The sequence below is a fragment of the Cricetulus griseus genome, chromosome 2, assembly GCF_003668045.3.
Source record: "Cricetulus griseus strain 17A/GY chromosome 2, alternate assembly CriGri-PICRH-1.0, whole genome shotgun sequence".
NCBI classification, from domain to species: domain Eukaryota; kingdom Metazoa; phylum Chordata; class Mammalia; order Rodentia; family Cricetidae; genus Cricetulus; species Cricetulus griseus.
In genome coordinates, this window is record NC_048595.1 from 373,131,441 (window position 1) to 373,153,057 (window position 21,617).

Genomic DNA, 21,617 nt, shown 5'->3' on the forward strand with positions numbered 1-21,617 from the left:
CCGCGGGGAGGTCGTCTTGCTGTCTGTCGCCTGCTCGCCCTCTGAGGCCCGCTCACTCGCCCCGGAGCCTGGAGGGTCTGTCACCCGCGGGCCGCACCCGACTCGACCCGACCCGGCCGCTCATACCCCCACCCAAGCCGACCGTCAGGACACCGCGACCGACAGCGCCCGCTTCTGAAAGGGTCCGCACTGAACAGAAGAAACAAGTGGACGCGCTCTCGGGCCGCGGCCCCCCTCACCCTGCAGGAGGCGGATCTGCCGCCGCAGTTGCTCCTTTTCCTCCATCTCCCGAGTCCGCGACGCCCAGCCAGGCCCCCGCGACGTCATCACTGCGCGACTGTTTCCTCGGGGCGGGGCCGAAAGAACGCTGGACTCGACTAGGCGTGAATTTGAGGTTGGGCTGCACCGTCTCCTGGGTAACCCTGCGAGAACGCATGCGCACAACGAGAAACGCCCCCATCATCCTGAAGCGCCCGGAAGTGGCGGCGGGGCAATCTGGCTTCCGCACCAATTCCTACGCCTTACTCAGCCGCTGGGAGTTCCATGAAACACTTGGAGGAGATGGGTAATAGTTCCCTTGGATCCAGGAAGCCCTTTTATTATTTTATTTTTTGAGACAGTGTCTCACTGTTGGGAGTTCCATGAAACACTTGGAGGAGATGGGTAATAGTTCCCTTGGATCCAGGAAGCCCTTTTATTATTTTATTTTTTGAGACAGTGTCTCACTGTGTATTCCCGACTGGGAAAACATAGCTAGGGTACTCGCTGTGTAGACTAGGCTGGCCTCGAACTCAGAGATTCACTTTCCTCTGCCTCCGGATCTGTAATTAAAGGCGTGCCTTTTTAACGCCTTTGCTACCGCAGCGCAAGAACAGCAGAAAAGAATCGGAGGCTGCTTTTGCGGGTGGCAACAGATGTTAAGACGAGAAAATCCTTGAGTGGGGTTAGTAGTAGGAAAGGCTGCAACCTCGAGAAAGTAGTGGAGGCGTTTCAGTACTAGAGTTGCCGTGTGAATAAGCAATTCCACGTCTAGATATATAACCAAAGAGTAAGAAATACCGACTCTAAGGGCTGGAGAGTCCACTCAGTGGTTAAGAACATCAGCTGCTCCTCCAGAGGTCCTGAGTTCAATTCTCAGCTACCACAGCAAGCTCATAACCATCTATAATAGCATCTGGTGCCCTCTTCTAGCATGCAGACAGCACTCATACACTTAAAATAGATAAATAAAAACTTTTTGAAAAATAAAATATAGATTCTAACATATTATGTAGATTCTAACATAATAGCTAACTGGAAGTAACACAAGTCACTGTTCACACAGAAGTGAGATATTCAGCGTTTTGTTTTGAGACAGGGTCTCACTATGTAAACCAGGCTGGCCTTGAACTCTCAGAGATCTGCCTGCCTCTGCCTCAGAAGTGCTGGAATTAAAGGCATCTGCCACACAGGTTTGCAGTGGGTTTTTTGGGGGGTTTTGTTTTTGTTTTTGTTTGTTTGTTTGTTTGTGTTGTTAAGGCTCCAAGAGTCTGGCAAAATACACTACCAGTGAGCTATATCTGCACAGTCCATTGTTAAGCCTGAAAAAGAAAATGAAGTCTAGAGCTGAGTTTGGTAGTGCACACCTATTAGCCCCAGTATTAAGAAATGAAGGCAGCCTGAGTAGTGGTGGCTCACACCTTTAATCCGAGCACTTGGGAGGCAGAGGCAGTCAGAGCGCTGTAAGTTTGAGGCCAACCTGATCTACAAAGTGAGTTACAGGACAGTCAGAACTGTTACACAGAGAAACCCTGTCTCAAAAAACAAAAACAACCAAAAAAGTGAAGGCAGATAGCCGGGCAGCACACACCTTTCATTCCAGTACCCAGAAGGAAGAGGCAACCTGAACTCTGAATTAAAGTTCAGCCTAGTCAACAGAGCAAGTTCCAGGACAGCCAGGGCTACATAGTGAGACCCTGTCTCAAGATGAAAAAGAGAAGGAGGAAGGAAGAAGTGAAGGCAGAGCTGGCCATGGTGGCACATGCTTTTAATCTCAGCACTTGGGAGGGAGAGGCATGCAGTCTTTTGAAAAGTTCAAAACCAACCTGGTCTATATCATGAATTTCAGGACAGTCAGGGCTATATAGAGAGACCGTGTGTCAAAAGAGGAGGGGGGCGGGGGCTGGAGAGATGGCTCAGTGGTTAAGAGCACTGCCTACCTGCTTTTCCAGAGGTCCTGAATTCAATTTCCAGCAACCACATGGTGGCTCACAACCACCTGTAATGAAATCTAGTGCCCTCTTCTGGCCTGCAGACATACATGCAGGCAGAACACTGTGAACATAATAAATACATAAATAAATCTTTAAAGCCAAAAAGGAAGAGGAAAAGAAAGTTTTTTAATATGTGTTATAATGTAGATTTATGTTAAGTAATATGAAACAGTCACAAAAGGGCAAACAAATGACCCCACTTGTATGAAATATCTAGAGTAGACAAATATTTTGTGTGACAGGGCTTTATGTAGCCTATAATGCTCTCCAACTCACTATGTAGGTGAGGATGACCTTAAACTTCTTATTGTCCTGCCTCCACTCCCCAAACAATTTAATAGGCATGTACCACCAAGCCAAGTTTTATAGGGTGTTAGGGATTGAACCCAGGGCTTTGTGTATGCTAGACAAGTGTTCAACCAATTAAACCACATTCCCAGCCAAACAGCAGGCAAAAACCGAGAAAATAGATTAAATCTGGTATAATGGTATGCTGGATAGTTTGATGTCAGCCTGAACCTGACACAAGCTAAAATCATCTGAAAGGAGGGAATGGCAATTAAGAAAATGCTTCCTTAAGATCAGGTTGTAGGCAAACCTGTGGAGCATTTTCTTAATTAGTGATTGATGGGAGGGAGGGCCCAGCCCATTGTGGGTGGTATCATCCTTGGGCTGATGGCCTTGAGTTCTATAAGAAATCCTGCTGAGGGCAAACAGTAGGATATCCAGCAGGAGCCCTAGTGAGGGCCCAGCATCGATGGGGTAGTAGAAACCTGAAGCCTCAAATCAGACCAATGACTCTCTGCAATGAACACTTGCGAGTAAAGACAAATGGACAAAGGGGTTCATGGCATAACTCACTGTATCACACTGCAGCTTCCATGATGAGGTTTTTAAGTTTTTCCTCTTTTCTCTTTTTATCTTTTTTCGCTTAAATTTTGTTATATTAGAGGGGGGGTGCAGGTGTGAAGGGTGGACACAAAAGTATGGGGAAATGAATGGTATCAGGATACATGATGTAAAAGACACACAGAATAAATAGAAAGAGAGCCTGCTGAGCAAGCCAGAGGGAACAAGCCAGTAAGCAGCATTCCTCCATGGTCTCTACAAAAGTTCCTGCCCAATTTGAGTTCCTGTCCTGACTTCCTTCAATGATAAACAGTGATGTGGAAGTATGAGCCAAATAAACCCTTCCCTTCCCAGTGTGCTTTTGGTAATGGTGTTTCATCACAGCAATAGTAACCCTAACTAGGACAAGAGGTGTGGTGGTTTGAATAAGAATGCCCGTCATAGGCTCATAGATTTGAATAATTGGTCCCTAGTTGGTAGAACTGTTAGGGAAGGATTAGGGGGTGTGGCCTTGGAGGAGGGTTCAAAAGACTCAGGATTCCCAGTGTTCACTCAACCTCGCGGTTGTAGATAGAGATATGAGCTCTTCTCTGTCCTTTGCAATAATGGATGCTACCCTCTGAAATCATAAGCCAAACTAAATGTGTTCTATTGTAAGTTGCCTTTGAAGGGACTCTAGTCAGCCCGAACATGGCAAACATGGCTCTGGCAGGCCTTGCCCTTCCCCATTCCCTCTGCCTTGTTAAAAACCATTGGATTACATTCTAAAGCTAGCCACCAAGGCCTATTCCCTTATTTGGTCATTTCCTCCTCCCAAAGCTGACTACGGAGGTCTAGCTATCAAAGTATTGAAGTATCAGAAGCCCCCTTTGGCTCACCTAATTAACATGCCCAATTTAAATTAAATACTTCATCCTAACATAGGGTTTCCGTTTTACCTTTATAAACCACCATTTGCCTATGAGCCATGTCTATCTCCTCTATCTAGAGGCATCCCTTTGTCCCCTTCTCCCTTATCCTCTATCTCCTGTCCTTGTCTCTTATTCCCTGACCTTTGTCCCTCTGGAGTAAATAAATCTCCTTTGTGTTGAAAACTGGTCTTGGGGGTCCTGAGCTTACACCTATCCTTCAACCTTGACCATAGTATTTTATCATAACAGTAGAAAAGTAAGGCAAGTAGGACTTGCCTTTAATACAACACTCTGCAGGCAGAAGCAAGTGGACCTGTGAGTTCTGGGCCAGTATATTCTACATAGAGAATTCCAAGCTAATGAGCTACAGAGTAAGAGGTTCTCAGAAACAAAGGAAGAAAAAGATCAGACAGGCTACTGATCTGGGGGTTGGAGAGGAGGAGAAATTATATCTTAAAAGGATACAGTGTTTCTGTTCAGAAGGATAAAAATGTTTTGCAGACAGTGGTGATAGTTACACAACATTCTGAGATATCTCAGAATTGTATACATTTGGAAGCAGCTAAAACATTTATTCCATTAGATATAGTTTGCTACAATTTAACCAAAAACTTGGCAGAACACCGGGCTTGGTGGCTTTTAATTTCAGAACCCAAGAAATGCAGGCAGGAGGATCTTGGATCTTGGAGAGAGAGAGGAGAGAGGAGGAGAGAGAGAGAGAGAATAGGAAGTATCTAAGTTGTCAAACAGGTTCGTATAGTGTTGTATGCCCAAAACCCATGTATTCAGGAGGCTGAGACAGGAAGTATTCCAAGGCCAGTTTGAGAAACACATTAAGACCTTTTAACAACAACACCAAAACAGACAAACAAAAAATTGTGGAAAACAAGTTCCTCACTCTCATCATTTAAAGGGAAGAAGTTTTTATACAGAAAGGATGCCAGCATAGATAGAGAAAAGGCAAAAATGGCTGACGAGCTGATTTGTTGCATAACAGTGGGGGGGGGGGTTGTCTACTTGTTGGGTTTTTCTAATTTTATTTGTGTGTATAAGTGGGGTTTTTTGGTTTTTTTTTTTGTTGTTTTTTGTGTATAAGTGTTTTTTCCTCCATTTATGTATTTGCACCACATGCATGCCTGATACTGAGGGAGGCCAGAACAGTGTTGGAGCCTCTGGGAGTACAGTTACAGGCAATTATGAGATGCTATGTGGGCTCTGGGAATTGAACCCTAGTCCTCTGGGAAAACAGCTAGTGCTCTTAACTACTGAACCATCTCTGCTGCCCAAGACAGTGATTTTTAAAGGCTGATACTCCAGATAGGTAAAATAGTCACACTCTTCTAGCATAGCCTTCTTCCCAAATCCCCATCCTATTGGCTCTGGATGCAAAGCCTTCTCTAATGAATATTCTGTAGCTTGAGATTTCTTCCTTTTCTGGTGGTGGGCTCAGTCACATGGCAGACTGCCTGCAACTTTCCATCTCTCAGAGTTCTGAGATAAGCGGGCACCAGCCAGAAGCTGGGAGGAGAGGGGGGCTTATTGCTTCCTGCCGATCTATGACTCTGATGAGCCATTAATTAGCTCACCTCATAGATTTACTTCTTACATGCCCCAGCCAGCAGGGCTGCAACATGGGCCTGAACCTCAAAGGACCTGGAATGAATAGGGACAAGAAACATAAGAAAGGACAGCAAGACAGGATTTCTGATCAAGCTGCAACATTTTATTTTTCTCAGAGACCTTATATAGTAGGTGAAACGGAAAACCTTGGTGGGGCAGGGATTCGTCAGGAGAGAGGTCATTTGCCTGGTATGTGAGTCTTGCCAGGGAGAGGTCTTTGCCTGGTACATGGGTCCTTGAAGGTAGACAGGATAACAGGGGGGCAAGCAGAGAGGTGCAAGTAAAGCAGGTTGTTAGCAGGGTGAAGAGGTCACAGGAGGAAGGGTTGCTAAGTAACCTGACTGTGGAATGTTTGCTGTCAGCTATTCCTGTTAGCCCAGGTTCTGCTTGTTTGGGGAAGGGGAGAGGTAGACTGGGACTGAAGTTAGCCATTCTCCCAGCATAATGGGTTACTCAAAAAATGCTGGCAATGTTTTACATGGGGTCCCATACAACAGTGATGGCTCCTGGCACCTACACATCCACCTGCACAATAAGTAAAATAAAAGGATATTTCTTTTTAGAACTCACTTCTACAACAATAAAAAGCATGGAGAGTGGGGAAAGTTCTAGTTAAATGTAAACATTTTTTTCTCAAAAGCAATTAAATATCTGGGTGGTGGTGGCACATGCCTTTAGTCCCAGCACCCAGGAGGTAGAGGCTGTGAGTTCAAGACCAGCCTGATCTACAAGAGCTAGTTCCAGAACAGCCTCCAAATCCACAAAGAAACCCTGTCTCAAAAAACAAAAAACAAAAACAAAAACAAAAGCAATTAAATATCTTCAGCCAAAAAAAAAAATTTTTTTTGAAAATGTTTAAAGGGGGCTGGAGAGATGGCTCAGAGGTTAAGAGCACCAACTGCTCTTCCAGAGGTCCTGAGTTCAATTCCCAGCAACCACATGTTGGCTCACAACCAACCATCCGTTATGAGATCTGGTGCCCTCTTCTGGTGTGCAGATATACATGGAAGTAGAATGTTATATATATATGATAAATAAATAAAATCTTAAAAAAAAGAAAGAAAGAAAATGTTAAAGGGCCAGAAAGATGACTCAGTGCATCCAGGTGCTTACCATCAAGCCTGATAACCTCAGTTCAACCCCTAGAATCTACGTGGTGGAAGGAGAAAACTGATTCCATAAAGATGTCCTCTGACCTCCAGGCACACGCCATAGCATGGGTGTGTACTCTCACACACAAATACATGTTTCTTATAAGTAAAATGGCTACAGTACCGAAGATTTACATCAATTGTGCTTCTAATGAAGCATCTGCTCACACAGGCAAAGACAACCCATTGCCTGAGCCCCACCCACAGAGCTCCCAGGGCACCTCCATGCAATGACAGATACTTTGAGGACCTCTGTGATCACAATAGAGACAGCATGCAAAGGACAAACTGAGGCTGGGGAGTCTAGGCAGGAGGCTGGCTCACATGGAGGCTTCAGGAATCAAGGTGAGAAGCCACTCTCAAACAGAAAATCTTTATGGAGAGGTTGAATCTATCAGAACCATCTTTGCTTCCGGCTTCCTTCTTTACCCAGTCCTGTCTCTCTGCCTCCAAACCTCCTCACTGCCACACTCAGCTGAACTTTGGAATATGTCTGATACTTTCCAATCATTTGCAGCCCGATATACCCAAGGAAGTAGCCCGGGGACAAGCCCGAGAGTGACTTACGTCCCAGAACTGGTGACCATAAACTAGTCCTGCCCACACCTCAACACTTAAAGAAACGTAGGCCTCGACAAAGCTGAGAGGAGAATACTCCAAAATATGTGAAATGAAATCTCTATTTGCAATCTTTTCTTTAATATTGGGGGGGGGGGCAGGTGGTAGTGTGCATGCCTTTAACCCCAGCACTTGGGAGGCAGAGGCAGGTGGATCTCTATGAGTTCCAGACCAGCCCGGGCTACCTGTCTTGAAAAAAGATTTTTATTATATGTGTATGAGTGTTTTACCTGCATGTATGTCTGTGCACCACCTCTGCACAATTCATAGGGAGCTGAAAAGTCACTGGATCCTCTGGACCTCTAGTTACAGGTGTTTAGGAGCTGCCATGTGGATGCTAGGAATTGAATATGGTTTTTCTGAATGAACAAGTGCTCTTAACCTCTGAGCTGTCTCTCCAGACCTACATGCAGTCTTTTTTTTTTTTTTTTTTTTCCTCTTGAGACAGTTTCTCTGTGTAACCCTTGCTGTCCTGGAACTTGCTCTGTAGACCAAGCGGGCCTCGAACTCAGAGATCTGCTTGCCCCTACCTCCCAAGTGCTGGGATTAAAGGCCTATGTCACCACTCATCTTGGATGTTGTTTTAAGTCGATAAGTTTAGTTTTGATTTATTTGCAGCAAAAACTGATGAGCTCGCCAGGCCAGGCGGTGGTGGCACATGCCTTTAATCCCAGCACTCGGAAGGCAGAGGCAGGTGGATCACTGTGAGTTCGAGACCAGCCTGGTCTACAAGAGCTAGTTCCAGTACAGCCTCCAAAGCCACAAGGAAACCCTGTCTTGAAAAACAAAAAAACAAAAAACAAACAAACAAACAAACAAAAACCTGATGAGCTCACCATCTAGGGTTAAGGTTGTTCTATTCTGTGCTGGGTGAGTTCTCTTTATTTGTTTGTTTTTGAGACAGGGTTTCTCAGTAGCTATGGAGCTGGTCCTGGAACTCACTCTGTAGACCAGGCTGACCTTGAACTCACAGAGATCCACCTGCCCCTATCTCCTCAGTTCTAATATTAAAGTCTGGTACTGAGGTTGCAGCAGAGTCCTGGGCACTTGCTGAAAGAACAGGGATTGTGGATTTGTCCAGGAATGGGCAAATGTCACTGAGATGGGCACTGTCAGAGTTATTTTAGAGACACTGATCTTGGCACTTACATTTGTCAAATTGAAGGAAATTGTGATGATATATTATTTGTGACATATTAAAGCTTGACTGAAGATTCAGAAAGCAAAGTCAGTCACAAGCCATAGAAGCCAGGCACACACCTTTAATCCCAGCAGCCAGAAGCGAGGAGGTGGTGGCACACACCTTTAATCCTAGGACTCGGGATTAAGATAGACAAATCTCTGTGAGTCCAAGGCCACCCAGATCTATACAAGACTGAATCAGTCTAAAAGGGAATTATAGCTCACACTTTTAATCCCAGCACTAGAGGGGTATAAAAGACAGGAGGAAGAATTCAGTAGGAGGCGTTCATTCTTCAGCCACACTGAGGAGAGGCAGTAGTTTGAGACTTGGTGAAGAGCTCGTGCATGGATCAGCCCTTTCAGCCTGGACTAGAGATGGGAGCTAGTGGCCGAGTGCTTTGCTTCCCTGGTCTTCAGCTTGAACCCCAGTATCTGTGTCTGGGTCTTTTATTTATTTGTGTTACAGGTAAAAGCAATCCACTTTCAGGGCCAGGAAGATGGCTCAGTGGGTAAAGGCACTTAACCACACAGCCTGACAACCTGAGTTCAATTTCTGTATCCCATGTAGTGAAAGAGAAAACTGACTCCTGCAAATTGTCCTCTGACCTTCACAGGCACTCTGTGGCATAAACACACACACACACACACACACACACACACACACACACACACACACACCACAAATACATACATACAATACACATACACTAAATAATAATTTAAAAAATTCTACATCCAGTGTTGACAACAATAGAACTGTGTGAACCAATTACTTTGAGAGCCATGTAATTTCTCTGAAGGGTAGTTTACCAAGAGCATAGATACCTTTAAAAAAAAAAAAAAGGGGGTTATTTTCTTTCAACTATTTGCATGTATTATGTGGGCAGGGATGTGTGCACATGAATGAAGAATGAAGGTGCTCATGAAGACCAGAGGAATGTGATCACCCTAGATATGGATTTATAAATGTTTTCCAGTCACCAGATATGGATGCTGGGAACCAAACTCAGGTCCTCTACAAAAGCAATGTGTGCTCTTAACTGTTGAGCCATGTCTCTAGCCCAGTGATACCTTTTGAATATTTGAAGCGCATGCAAGGATTAACATAAAAAATGTCAAGCACCATACTGTTTATGAATTTCAAAAATATGTGATATATTTATAGAACTTTACAGAAAATTAACATCACATGCTCGAGCGTGCTTGAGTGGTGTGTGTGTGTGCGTGCGTGCGTGCGTGCGTGCGTGCGTGCGTGCGTGCGTGTGTGTGTGTGTGTAGAGCAGGGGAGGAAAGATACCTTAGAATGACTGGGTTGGATTCTCCCATCATGAAGCTTAAAAAGCACGAGAATGGGGGCTGGAGAGATGACTCAGCAGTTGAGAGCACTGGCTGTTCTTCCAGAGCACACAAGTTCAATTCCCAGCAACCACATGGCAGCTCATAATCCTCTATAAATCCAGTCCCAGTGATCTGATTCCCCTCTTCTAGCCTCCACAGGCACCGCATGGCAAAATATGTAGGCAAAACACCTAATACATAAATTAATACAAAAAAAAAATTAATTTGAAAGCACTTACAAATTGGCCAATCCTTGTGCTAGGCAAGCTTACCACCACTGAGCCACATCCCTGGGCCTGACAGGTTCAACCTTCACAACAACCCTATTAGGTATAGAGCTGGAGTCAATGCCTGAAGCCAGCACTTCGATTAGAATGCAGGCCAGTACCAGCACCTACCCACTGAATGTGATGCTGGCTCAGCACCCCCCCACACACACTCCACTCCCACATGATTGCAGGATTAGCTATGCCTTCTCTGGTCTTGCCCACCCAGAGCCAGTACTTTGTGACCATCTTTCCATCGCCTGCTCTCTCCCTCCGGTTTTTCTGCCCTTTTGTTGTTGTTGTCTTTCAAGACAGGGTTGCTCGGTGTAGCCATGGCTCTCCTAGAACTCAATATGTAGAGTAGGCTGGCCTCGAACTCATAGAGTTCCACCTGCCTCTGCCTCCCAAGTGCTAGGATCAAAGGTGTGTGCCACTGCCACCCTGCTCTGCCTGTTTTTTTCCCCATGAAGCATGCCTGTGTGCAGAGCTGCCCAGATGTAGGTTGTGGTAGAGAATGGATAGCCTTTCAGTGAGCAGACAACACTGTGAGTCACACATCCCTGTTGCTCATGCTGTGGTAGGCTCCTTCCTTTCCTTCCCCAGGGGAGATTTTTCTCTGGTCCCTCTCCATCCCCTCTGCTCTCATGCAGCACCTCCTACACTCCCTTCTGGTTCTTCTAATGAAAGAGTTTCCTCTGATCTTCCAACCAGATCCGGTCCCAAGCAACCCTTGGGTGTGCCCTGGGCCTGGCATACCTGTCTCCCCCGAACTACCTCCCAAGACATCCCAGATGCTGCCTCAGTGAAGAGTGTCCTGGGGCTAGTCTAAGGGGAAAGTGTCACTGAAAGCTTCAGGCATTACGCTACCCTGCCCCTGTTACCTGGCAGAATCCACTCGGGCAGTACCCTGTCAGCACAGGGTTCCATGAGAACTAAGTCTGCACACAGATGTAAAGGACCCTTTAAAAGACAGACCCCTGCCCACTTATGCTCTCCTCTCTTCTCTTCTCTTCTCTTCTCTTCTCTTCTCTTCTCTTCTCTTCTGCTCTCTTACTCTGTCTCTCTTCTCTCTTCCTCTCTGCCCTGCTCTGTTCTTCTCTCTCTCTCTCTCTCCCTCTCTCTCTCTCTAATAAACTGGTTAATGTGCTCTCTACAGTCCATGCCCATCTCTCAAATTTCTAATTTAAGCAAAACAATAACAGTCACCATTTAAAAACTATTGTTATCTAGAGAACATGTCCAGAATGTCATATCCAAATTGTGTGCATGTTATATAAACATACACACTTTGTCCTTCAGAAGTGTCTACTCTAGGAGAGATGTTAGCTCAGTGGTTAAGAACACTAGCTGCTCTGCCAGAGAACCTGGGTTTGATTCCCAGCACAAACATGGTGGCTCACAACTGTCTGCAACTCCATTCCAGGCCATCTTCAGGTCTTCAGGTACACACATGGCACACAGACATACATACAGGTAAAACACTCATATATATAAATTTTTGTGGGGCAGTGGTGGTACATACCATTAACCCCAGCACTCAGAAGACAGAGGTAGGTTCCAGGTCAGGTAGAGCTGAAGGAACCGGCTTCCCTTTTGGCAGCCATAACTGCCGAACATGTGCTTGCCATAAACCTACCTTGGTCACGTAGAGGTCAGATGCCTGTCTCGTGACAAGGAACCCATCAGAAGTTAGTCACTAGAAAGTCAGATGCCTGTCTCATGACAAGGAGCCAATCGGAAGTTAGCTGGTGGCGCTATGCTTTACGACCCTGGGTGTGCTTTACGGACAAGCGCACGACAATGACGTAGAGAGCATAGCAACCACCCTGGGAGGGCCTATGGGCCATAACAACCAGTTGACCAATCAACACAGGGCAAGCCCTCCAAGCCTGGAGGCACACCAATCGTAAGCCTGTGCGTACCCCTAGACACTCCCCTTACACTGCCGTATAAGATCTTTTGGGAGACCCAAGGAGCCGTCTTTTTCTAGCCGTCTGCCATGGCGGATGGGTGAAAGACCCGAGCTAACATGGGGTTAGCTCGTAAAATTACAATAAAGCCTCATGCAGTTTGCATCAAGCTTTCGCCTCCATTCTGTGTTTGGGGTGGCCGCCGTCCTGGACTAAGATTCTGAAAGCCTCAGCTTTCTGAGGGTCTTACAGAGCTACACAAAGAAAACCTGTCTTAGAAAAACAAGATAAAAAAGTACCTACTCTCCTTCACTGACTCAGCTTGCACTCATTTTACATTCTACTTTCTGGGTGTGGCTCTTCCTTGGCTCTCCTTTCTGGCCAAGGTCAACAGACATCAGCAAGCAGGGGCCATCAGACTGCTGCAATGGAGAAAGTCCTTGGCAGGCTGTCCTATACCCCCTGGAAAGAGGAGAGCAGGAAGTGACTGATAGAATTGCCCTAAGGGCAGAAACAGCTCCTATACCCACCAGCCCCTACTGCAAAACTTCTCAGACCCACAGAGCCACTCCTGGCCATACTTTCTTATTTTGTTCCTTCTTGTCAGACTCCAAGAATGACTTTCTCAGGAGCCCTGCCAGAGATTATTTGTTCTATATGTACCTGTGTTTTACAGTCCATGACATGTAGATTTTTGAAATTGAAACTATTCAGACAAGATGGCTTGGGCAGAGCCACCTCCACCAACTGCTACTGTCAAGTCATACCCTGGGTTTCCAAGACCAGTCAACTTGGGTCTAAACTTGAGTCTAAAAAACCTATTTCTCGGGGCTGGAGAGATGGTTCAGAGGTTAACAGCACCTCTGCTCTTCCAGAGGTCCTGAGTTCAATTCCCAGCAACCACATGGTGGCTCACAACCATCTGTTATGAGATCTGGTGCCCTCTTCTGATGTGCAGATATATATGAAAGCAGAATGTTGTATACATAATAAATAAATAAATAAACTCTCTCTATATATATGTATATATATACACATATATACATATATATATATATATATATATATATATATATATATATATATATCTTTTTTGTTTTTTTGAGACAGGGTTTCTCTGTGTAGCTTTGGAGCCTATCCTGGCACTCGCTCTGGAGATCGCCTGCCTCTGCCTCCTGAGTGCTGGGATTAAAGGCGTGCGCCACCAACGCGCGGCCTCTCCTTTTCTCTCTTTAAAAACTTCTTGCTGGGCTGGAGAGATGGCTCAGAAGTTAAGAGCACTGGCTGCTCTTACAGAGGTCCTGAGTTCAATTCCCAGCAACCACATGGTGGTTCACAACCATCTGTAATGAGATTTGGTGCCCTCTTCTGGCATGCAGGCATACATGCAGGCACAACACTATACATAATAAATGTATCTAAAAAACAAAACCCTTCTTGCCAAGCCAGACAGTGGTGGCTCAAGCCTTTATCAGCACTCGGGAGGCAGAGACATATGGATTTAAGTTCAAGTCCAGTCTGGTCTACAGAGTGACAGCCAGTGCTACACAGATACTGTTGTGCCCAGATTGCTGAACTCCAAAAGAACCCGCTGCCAAGGAGACGACTCACCGAATGCAAGGACAAATGTTTCTTTATTGACTCAAGGATACAAGCTGCAGCAAGGACCCCATTTGTTCGGGAACAAATGGAGTACCCACTTTCAACTGAGGGATGTTTTTGTGAGGGGAAAATTGTAGGGCTGGATTACAAAACTACTGTGGTTACACAGGACAGGACAGGACAGTGATTGTATGCTTCAGGCAAGGTGCAATTAAGCAGGATGCTGCAGAGAAAATGAGTTTGTTGATTATATCTTGGGCCTGGAACTTTTACAATTGACAACTTTCTGATCCTCTTTGGACTAGAGGAATGTCCACACAGCTCAAGGATGTAATATCTGGTCTAAGGCCTTGAGTCCTGTGGACCTTTGTTTAACCTTGTCTGTTGGGCTGCCTTTTGGGAACTCAGAGAAGCTTAAGAGATTTTCTATTTGGGCTTTGGAGTCCGAGTTTTAGACTTTTATTAATTTTTCCCTTTCAGTACCCTATCTCGAAAAACAAAAAGCAAGCAAACAACAACAACAAAATTAACTTCTTGCCAAACAGACGCCTTTCCTCTTTGGAGAATTTGTGTGATTTAGGTCAAATTTGGCATCCTTGACCATAGAAGGGAGGATTCCACCAGGCTCTTGGGAACATGTGGATGGTGTGAATTTGTCAGTATTTTGTGAGAGCAGAGGCAGAGGTATAGCTCCCCAGTGACACCCTCAACTACCTGAAGAGTTCTCTTAGACTTTTAGGGACCTCAACTCAGACCAAATGGGGATTTGTACTGTTGATGCATCAAAGAATTTCAGCACCGGGCAGTGGTGACACACACCATTAATCCGGACACTCAGGAGGCAGAGGCAGGTGGATCTCTGAGTTCAAGACCAGCCTGCTCCACACAGAGATACCCTTTCTCAAAAAAAAAAAAAAAAAAAAAAAAAAAAAAAAAAAAAAAAGTTAAGAAACGTAAATAAGGCCATGAAGTGGTTCCTAGGGGGACAACTTGTTGGGTGCACAAAAGTCCTTGTGCCCACAGATCACTATGGAAACCAGGAATGTTAAACACACAGGGCCTCTTCTCAACGGAAGAGATAAAATATCTGTTTTTGCACCCAAAAGGCTGAGAGTGGATTTTGTTAATGACCTGGTAACCTTTCGCTTTCTAAAGGGACAGATCTTGCCCACCCTGCTATGGAGGCAGATCTCACCCAAATTCCCCAGAATGATTATCCCAGACTCTTCCCTCCCAAGACCATTACCCATCCTTAGGAGAGACATCGAATGTATTTTATGGCCTGCTGATCTCTACGCTATCGGTCAGAGACGGCACTAAATTCTAGGCCTTTTCGCTATGGAACCCACCCACATGGTCCCATGCACTTTATAAAGGAGTTTCTATGTAGTCACAGATTAAGCTTATTGAACATCTATAGCCGGCCTGAGTGTTGCCTGAAAACCTTTTCCCAAATTGCAGTGTGTTTTGAAGATTGTACTGTCTTCCCCCTGATGAGTGCCAGGCCTCAGGGATCATTAGTTGCTGAAAAACAAGCCCTACTCCTAAAGCAGCGTGCGGTAGAAGGACCTAGGAGAAATGTTTGGGCGTGGGGTTGGGGGACACAGGACACTATGTCCTTCCAGTCATCCGGTTGGTCCTGGGACCTGATCCTCGCAAAAAGGAAATAAGATGAGAAAGATTTGCCAGGAATGGGCACCTACAGGTAGGCCTGGGTTACATGAGGGAGCAGGGACCCCCATCACTCTCCACTTCCTGTCTCCAGGGGGCAGCAGCTTCAACTTTGCCTGCGCTCTTTGCTTCAACATCTGGGTCCTTCTGCAGCGACATCATCGGAACCCAAAACGCCTACCCCATTGCTCCCATTGCTGCTGTCTGCTCAGCTTCGCCTCCACCACGCAGTGCTGCCTACAGTACCCCGTTAAAAGCTGAAGGGGGGGGTGAGGAGCCCACCAGGCAACTAAACCAAGGGCTCACCTCCTTCCTCACACTCCTAGGTCCTCAGGTCTCAGCACCTTGACTGAGCTCCCAACCCCTCACCCCTCACCCCCACCCCCCCCACCCCGAGGCTGTCCTGTAATCTAGTCCTGTGTCCCTCTTGTCGTTGGCCTTACTGTGTTTCCTGCTCAGTGGCCAGGGTCGTTGGTCCCTGAGGGTCGTTGGTCCCTGAGGTTTACTGCTGTTACTGGTCCAGTGCAACTGTTCTTGGCCCAGTGCCAATCTTGGCAGGCTGTAGCTACACATTAAGGTTCCTTTTCTTTGCACAGCCATACAAGGGTTCACCTCGTCCAAGGCTCCTAGGCCCTGGTCACAGTTCACCCCCAAAGACCTGTCTGTTCTAAACTCAAAAGGCCTATCCAGATCTTGCCCAGGGTAGCCTTGGTCACTACCATAGCCTCCCAAACCCCATAACCTAATCAGAAAGAGGAAGCCTGCCACACAGGATGTCTAGAAGTTGCAGCAATGTGTTCCAGACTTCTTACCTCGCAAGAGGAACTAGAGGCCCTTACCCTCTGAATGGGGGCTGGAGAGTGGATGGGGACCAGCCCTGCAAATATACAAATGCCTTCCTTCTATCTTATTCACATCTTGCCCTCTCCGACTAGCTGTCTGGAACCAGCTTTTGGTTTGGGGTTATTACTATAGAACAGAAAATGTGAGATGGGTAGTGGTGGCACACACTTTTTAAAACCCCAGTACTCAAGAGGTGGAGGCAAGCGGATATGTGAGTTTGAGGTCAGCCTGGTCTACAGAAGGAGTTCCAAGACAGCCAAAAAAAAAAGAAAAAAGAAAAAGAAAAAAAAAAACAACAAACTACAAACAAAAGAACTGAAAATGTGGATAAGAAATACACACCAGTGACACCCACATCTAGGTCAGTGGCTACCCCAGACCACTGCCTGAAGATGACAGGCACAATGTGCCACAGCCTGTTTTACCCTCCCTATGGATGGTATCTACCAGGGCTCTGTGCCTCAGACAGGACTGTCTCCCCATACATTGGTCTTCTGAAAAAGTAAACCCCAGAAAGGTCGTTCAGTAAACAAAGGCACCCATTCCTAAACCTGAGCGCTCGAGTCTGATCACTGTGACCAACTCCAGAAGGTTGTCCTCTAACCTCAACAAACCCACTGATAAAGCCCTCTCTGCACTCAAAAGGCCACTACTGGCAGGGTGTGGTGGAACAGGCCTTTAGTCCCAGCACTCAGGAGACAGAGGCAGTAGGATCTAGTTTGAGACCAGTGTGGTCCTCAGAGTGAGTTCCAGGACAGCCAGGACTACATAAAAAGACCCTGGCTCAAAGAACAAAAACAAACAAAGACCACTTACCACTGTCCCTAGATTAGAACTAGCCCTACTGGAGAGAGAGAAATAAGAAGCAAGGCTGGGCAGGGCTCATGAGGGTTCTCCATGGAAGAAGACCAGGAGGAGACTGAAGACCTGGTATGTCAGATGGAGTTGCTACCTGCAGTGGGCAGCCCTGGCCTGGCACAAGTCCCACTGATACACTCAAACACATGCACTGTGCAAATGTGTACACATAAACACAAATGCATCTATATCTATAGATATATACATTTGCACATGCTCATATAGAAACATGAGCACATAAACTTACATATGCAAACACATGAACAAGTAAACATTACACATCCATATAATACACATAGATATAAACATATATACACACAACCTACACATACTGTTGAGTTTTCTTCCTGTTGCTGTGATAAAACCCTCCAACCAAGGGGAGGAAAGGGTTTCTTTGACTTTTATTTTACAGTTCATCTTGAAGGAAGTCATCACAGGAACCTGTAACGGATAAAAACTGCTTGCTGGCTTGTTCCCTGGCTCACCCCCTTGTCTGTACTCCCATAGCTTTCTTAAATAGACCAGGGAATGCCTAGGGATGGTACCACCCACAGAGGGCTGGGCCTTCCCATATCAATCATCATTCAAAACAATGGCCCCACAGGCCAATCTAATCTAGGCAATTCTTGAGATTCCCCTGTCTCAGGTGACTCTAGGTTGTGTCGGGTTGACAGCTGAAGCGAACTAGGACACATACATATATACTTGGCCCTTTATTCTTTGAAGCCTCCCACTATACCAGCATGGACATGAACTCATGACCAGCAAATGAGTCCAGCAGAGCTCAAAGTGTGTCCAAAGCCCCACAGACCCTCTAACAGATGAATTGGTTCTGGAATTCTGTCAACACAAGATAATGTTTCCCTTTTGTCTGAATCTAAGTTTCTAGTTTTGTGCAGTGGCAACATATCAGGGACACCAGAAAACTCCTTCAGGATGGGGCAGAGAACTCTACTTCATCAATAGAAACTGCCATAGGAAAACACTTAGTCCCAGGTGCTATTTCATACTTACTGCAGAGCCTTTAGGACAAGTCCCAGGCCAGACACAGGGATGCATGCATGGGTGCATGCACATATGGACACACAGACCCAGACCCTCCGCCACACGCAGAGAGAGATGGGGGGGTCTTTAAAGTAAAAGCCTAGAAGCAGCAGGATAGAATAGCTCGAGAGGAAGGGATGAAGGTCTCTATTGCCATGGCATTTCTGCCTTGAGTACCTCTAGCCAGATTCAAGGCCAGGATGCAAGGCCTACATCAGCAGGTGAAGAGGGATTGTTTTTTTTTTTTTTGTTATTGTTTTTGTTTTTGTTTTTGTTTTTGTTTTGGGGGGAGGTTTTCGAGACAGGGTTTCTCTGTGTAGCTTTTGGAGCCTATCCTGGCACTCACTCTGAACACCAGGCTGGCCTCGAACTCACAGAGATCTGCCTGCCTCTGCCTCCCGAGTGCTGGGATTAAAGGCGTGTGCCACCAATGCCTGGTGTCAGGGATTGGTTTATATCTCCCTTGCCCAAGGCAGGATGTTGATCCCTCAGGAAGGGACAAGGCAGAGAAGATCAGGCCCCAGTGCTTATAGTCAGGAGCCAACAAGACCAGAACTTTTTATTTCAGATTTTTTTTGTTTTTGTTTTTGTTTTCGAGACAGGGTTTCTCTGGGCTTTGTAGGCTGTCCTGGAACTAGCTCTTGTAGACCAGGCTGGTCTCCAACTCACAGAGATCCTCTGCCTCTGCCTCACAAGTGCTGGGATTAAGGCATACACCACCAATGCCTGGCCCTCAGATTATTGTTAAAGTACTGAAAATGTGAACAAGGAATCACATCAGACACACTCCCATCCAAGCTGATGCCCAGTCTTCACGATGGACCCCTCTAGTCCAATAGAGAGGACCTGCAAGTCCCTAGAGTCAGAAATATGGATGAACTTCTTGGTTTCTGGGATCCTGGTAGAGAATAGCTCTGTCCAGAAACATGTCTGGAAATGAAATATCGGACCAACTTGGCCCATAAACACTCCTGAAAAGCTAGGAGATGGCAATGAAGGGACCTGACAGCAGCCTGTCCCTACCGTGGCCTGGCATGGGAGAGGGGACACTCTCAAAAGTTCTATCTACAGTAAGCCTGGGGCTCAAGTCACAATGTTCCAGTCCACATCCTTAGAGAGGCCTGAGAGAGTTGGCTGTAAGGAACTGTGTGTTGAGAGCAGGTCCAAGGCACCTGACACCAGAATACCAGGGCCCCAAGGAGCCTGTAGTTAGATTGAGTGCTTCTACTAAACTCCATATTTATAAAAATATTTCTCTATTTTTATTTTATGTGTGTATAGGTGCTTTGCCTTCTGAAGGCGGGAGTTTAAATGAGTTCACCAGACCCAAGATAAATGATAAAAGGGTGTTTATTAGGGAAGGACTTACACAGATGAGAGTAAATAACCACTGAGGTCTTCCTGTTACAGAAGATGCAGTCTCTGCTCTTCTGATGCTCTCCAGAACCCAAGAGAGCGTGAGCCAGGCCCTCCTCTATCTTAATGGCTCATGTCTGCACCTGAAACCATGCCCGAAGGGTGTGGCCACTACTACAAGTTCACTGGCAAGTTCACTACAATTCGCATTTTTGTCTAAAGAAGGCTTTAAACCTGATACAAAAACTATATCCAATGATAACAAATGTCAGCTATATTCCAGGAGAAGGAAAGGTAAAAAACATACAGAAATTAAGACCTACAATCAACAAGAGCAACATTGAGCAATAGACACATTCTACATGTCTAGCCCCAGGGTAATATTGTTGTGATCATGTTTAAGTTTAAAAATATAAAAAAAGGCACAAGATGAGATGTGAGAATGAGAGATACATTAGCCATAGTTTATTACAGGTGGAGGAGGGAGAGCGGGAGTGGGAGGGGGAGACATGAGAGAGACTCGGAAGAGGAAGAGAAAGAGAGCAGAGAGCAGGGAGGAGGTAAGAGGGTAAAGAGAAGACAGAGAAGAGAAGAGAGAGAAGTGAGTAAGAGAGCATAAGTGGGTCTCTTAAAGGGGTCCTTTTCACCTGCGTGCAGACTTAGTTCCCATGAAACTCTGGGCTGACCAGGGTACTGCCTGTGTGGATTCTGACAGGAAACAGGGGTAGGCCAGCATAATGCCTGAACCTTTCAAATATAACAGAGATTACTCCAATAGCTGTCCTAATCTGGAAAGTTTAAGTCTTGTCTAGTATTTTCTGTCTAAGATAAAGAGGATATTAGCTGTAACAGTATAGTCTTCAACCTCATCAAAAACCTTAGAAGGAAAATAACATTACTAGGGTAAGCAGGAAGTGCAAGTGTGCAACTTCCTAAAGATGCAAGCAAGGACAGAAACAGCAGGCTACGTGAACAGTCAGCCAACATCTCACAGTAAAGTCACAGCAACCAACTGCGGCTAAGATCTAGAGTATATGACAGACCATCTCAGAAGCAGGAAAATTGAAAGACTGTCTTACCCTGACTTGACAAGGTTCAGCAGTCTCTTTAAGTTTATCTCCTGATAGCCCAGTTAGGACAGTGTGTCCAAAGTCATCAGCAGAGGTGGGGGCAGTTCTTTGGCCAGAAGGCCAATAGCCAAGAAGAGAATGAACTTGAAATGGAGACTCATTGTTGCCCATCATACTCTCGGGAATAGGTTGGTGCTGTCAGGAGCAATTGTATCTCATGTCAATGGAGTTCTAAATTATTAAAACTTTTAAATGCCATATTCTGTAGGTCTTTGAAGTGTTTGAAGATCAAATATCTATGTTGTGTACATCTGTGAGCACATATAGAACCTGCCTAACATCATTAGGTATAAGAAGCATAGGTAACTATAATCTTTAATCTCAGAAACATAATTGCTTGGTAACTGAAGCTTCCCAGATATAAACAATCTTAAAACCTATGTGTAGCATAAGGACAATGACCTCAAATTCATAAATATATATATATATATATATATATATATATATATATATATATGTCTAAAACAGAGGTAGAATTGAAATGTCTTGACCAGAGGTAGAACTGTATAGGGTAACATGATACAAATATCTCTTCTGATGCTCTCTGGAACCCAAGAGGGCCAGCCCCTCCTTTACCTTACTGGGTCACATCTGCACCTGAAACCATGCCCAAAGGGTGTGGCCATTACTACAAGTTCACTGGCAAGGCAAGATGCCACTACAGCTTTCTTGTGTGTCTGTGCACCGTGTGTGCAGTGCCCATGAAGGCCAGAAGAACTCGGTGGAACCTCTGGAACTGGAGTTACAGTTGGTTGTTAGCCACCATGTGAGTACTAGACACTAAACTTGGATCCTTTGAAAGAGCACATATACTCTCAAGCACTGAGTCATCTCTACAGCAGCCCCCCTCCCCCGGGAGGGAGGGGTCAGAGTTTTGTTTTTTGTTGTTGTTGTTGTTTGTTTTGGTTTTGGTTTTTCGAGACAGGATTTTTCTCTGTAGCTTTTGCAGCCTATCCTGGCACTCACTCTGGAGACCAGGCTGGCCTTGAACTCACAGAGATCCACCTGCCTCTGCC

The 21,617-nt window shown here is 45.6% G+C and overlaps 1 protein-coding gene across 6 annotated transcripts in view; it reads right to left on the reverse strand.

Annotated features, from left to right (window-relative positions):
* Positions 1 to 11,882, reverse strand: part of Zc3h3 (zinc finger CCCH-type containing 3) — a 97,755-nt gene extending 85,873 nt beyond the window's left edge. For 2 of the 6 annotated variants that reach the window (XM_027403847.2, XM_027403846.2), the window contains exons 1-2: positions 2,199 to 2,261; positions 240 to 422 (exon numbers count right to left, since the gene is read on the reverse strand). In XM_027403847.2, coding sequence (XP_027259648.1) covers positions 240 to 422; positions 2,199 to 2,241 — 226 coding nt within the window. In that variant the 5' untranslated portion in view covers positions 2,242 to 2,261. Of the gene's footprint in view, positions 1 to 239; positions 423 to 2,198; positions 2,262 to 9,880; positions 10,113 to 11,709 lie in introns of those variants that run through there. The other 4 variants (XM_027403849.2, XM_027403848.2, XM_027403851.1 and 1 more) reach the window with 4 other exon arrangements.
* Positions 11,883 to 21,617: the final 9,735 nt, after the last annotated feature.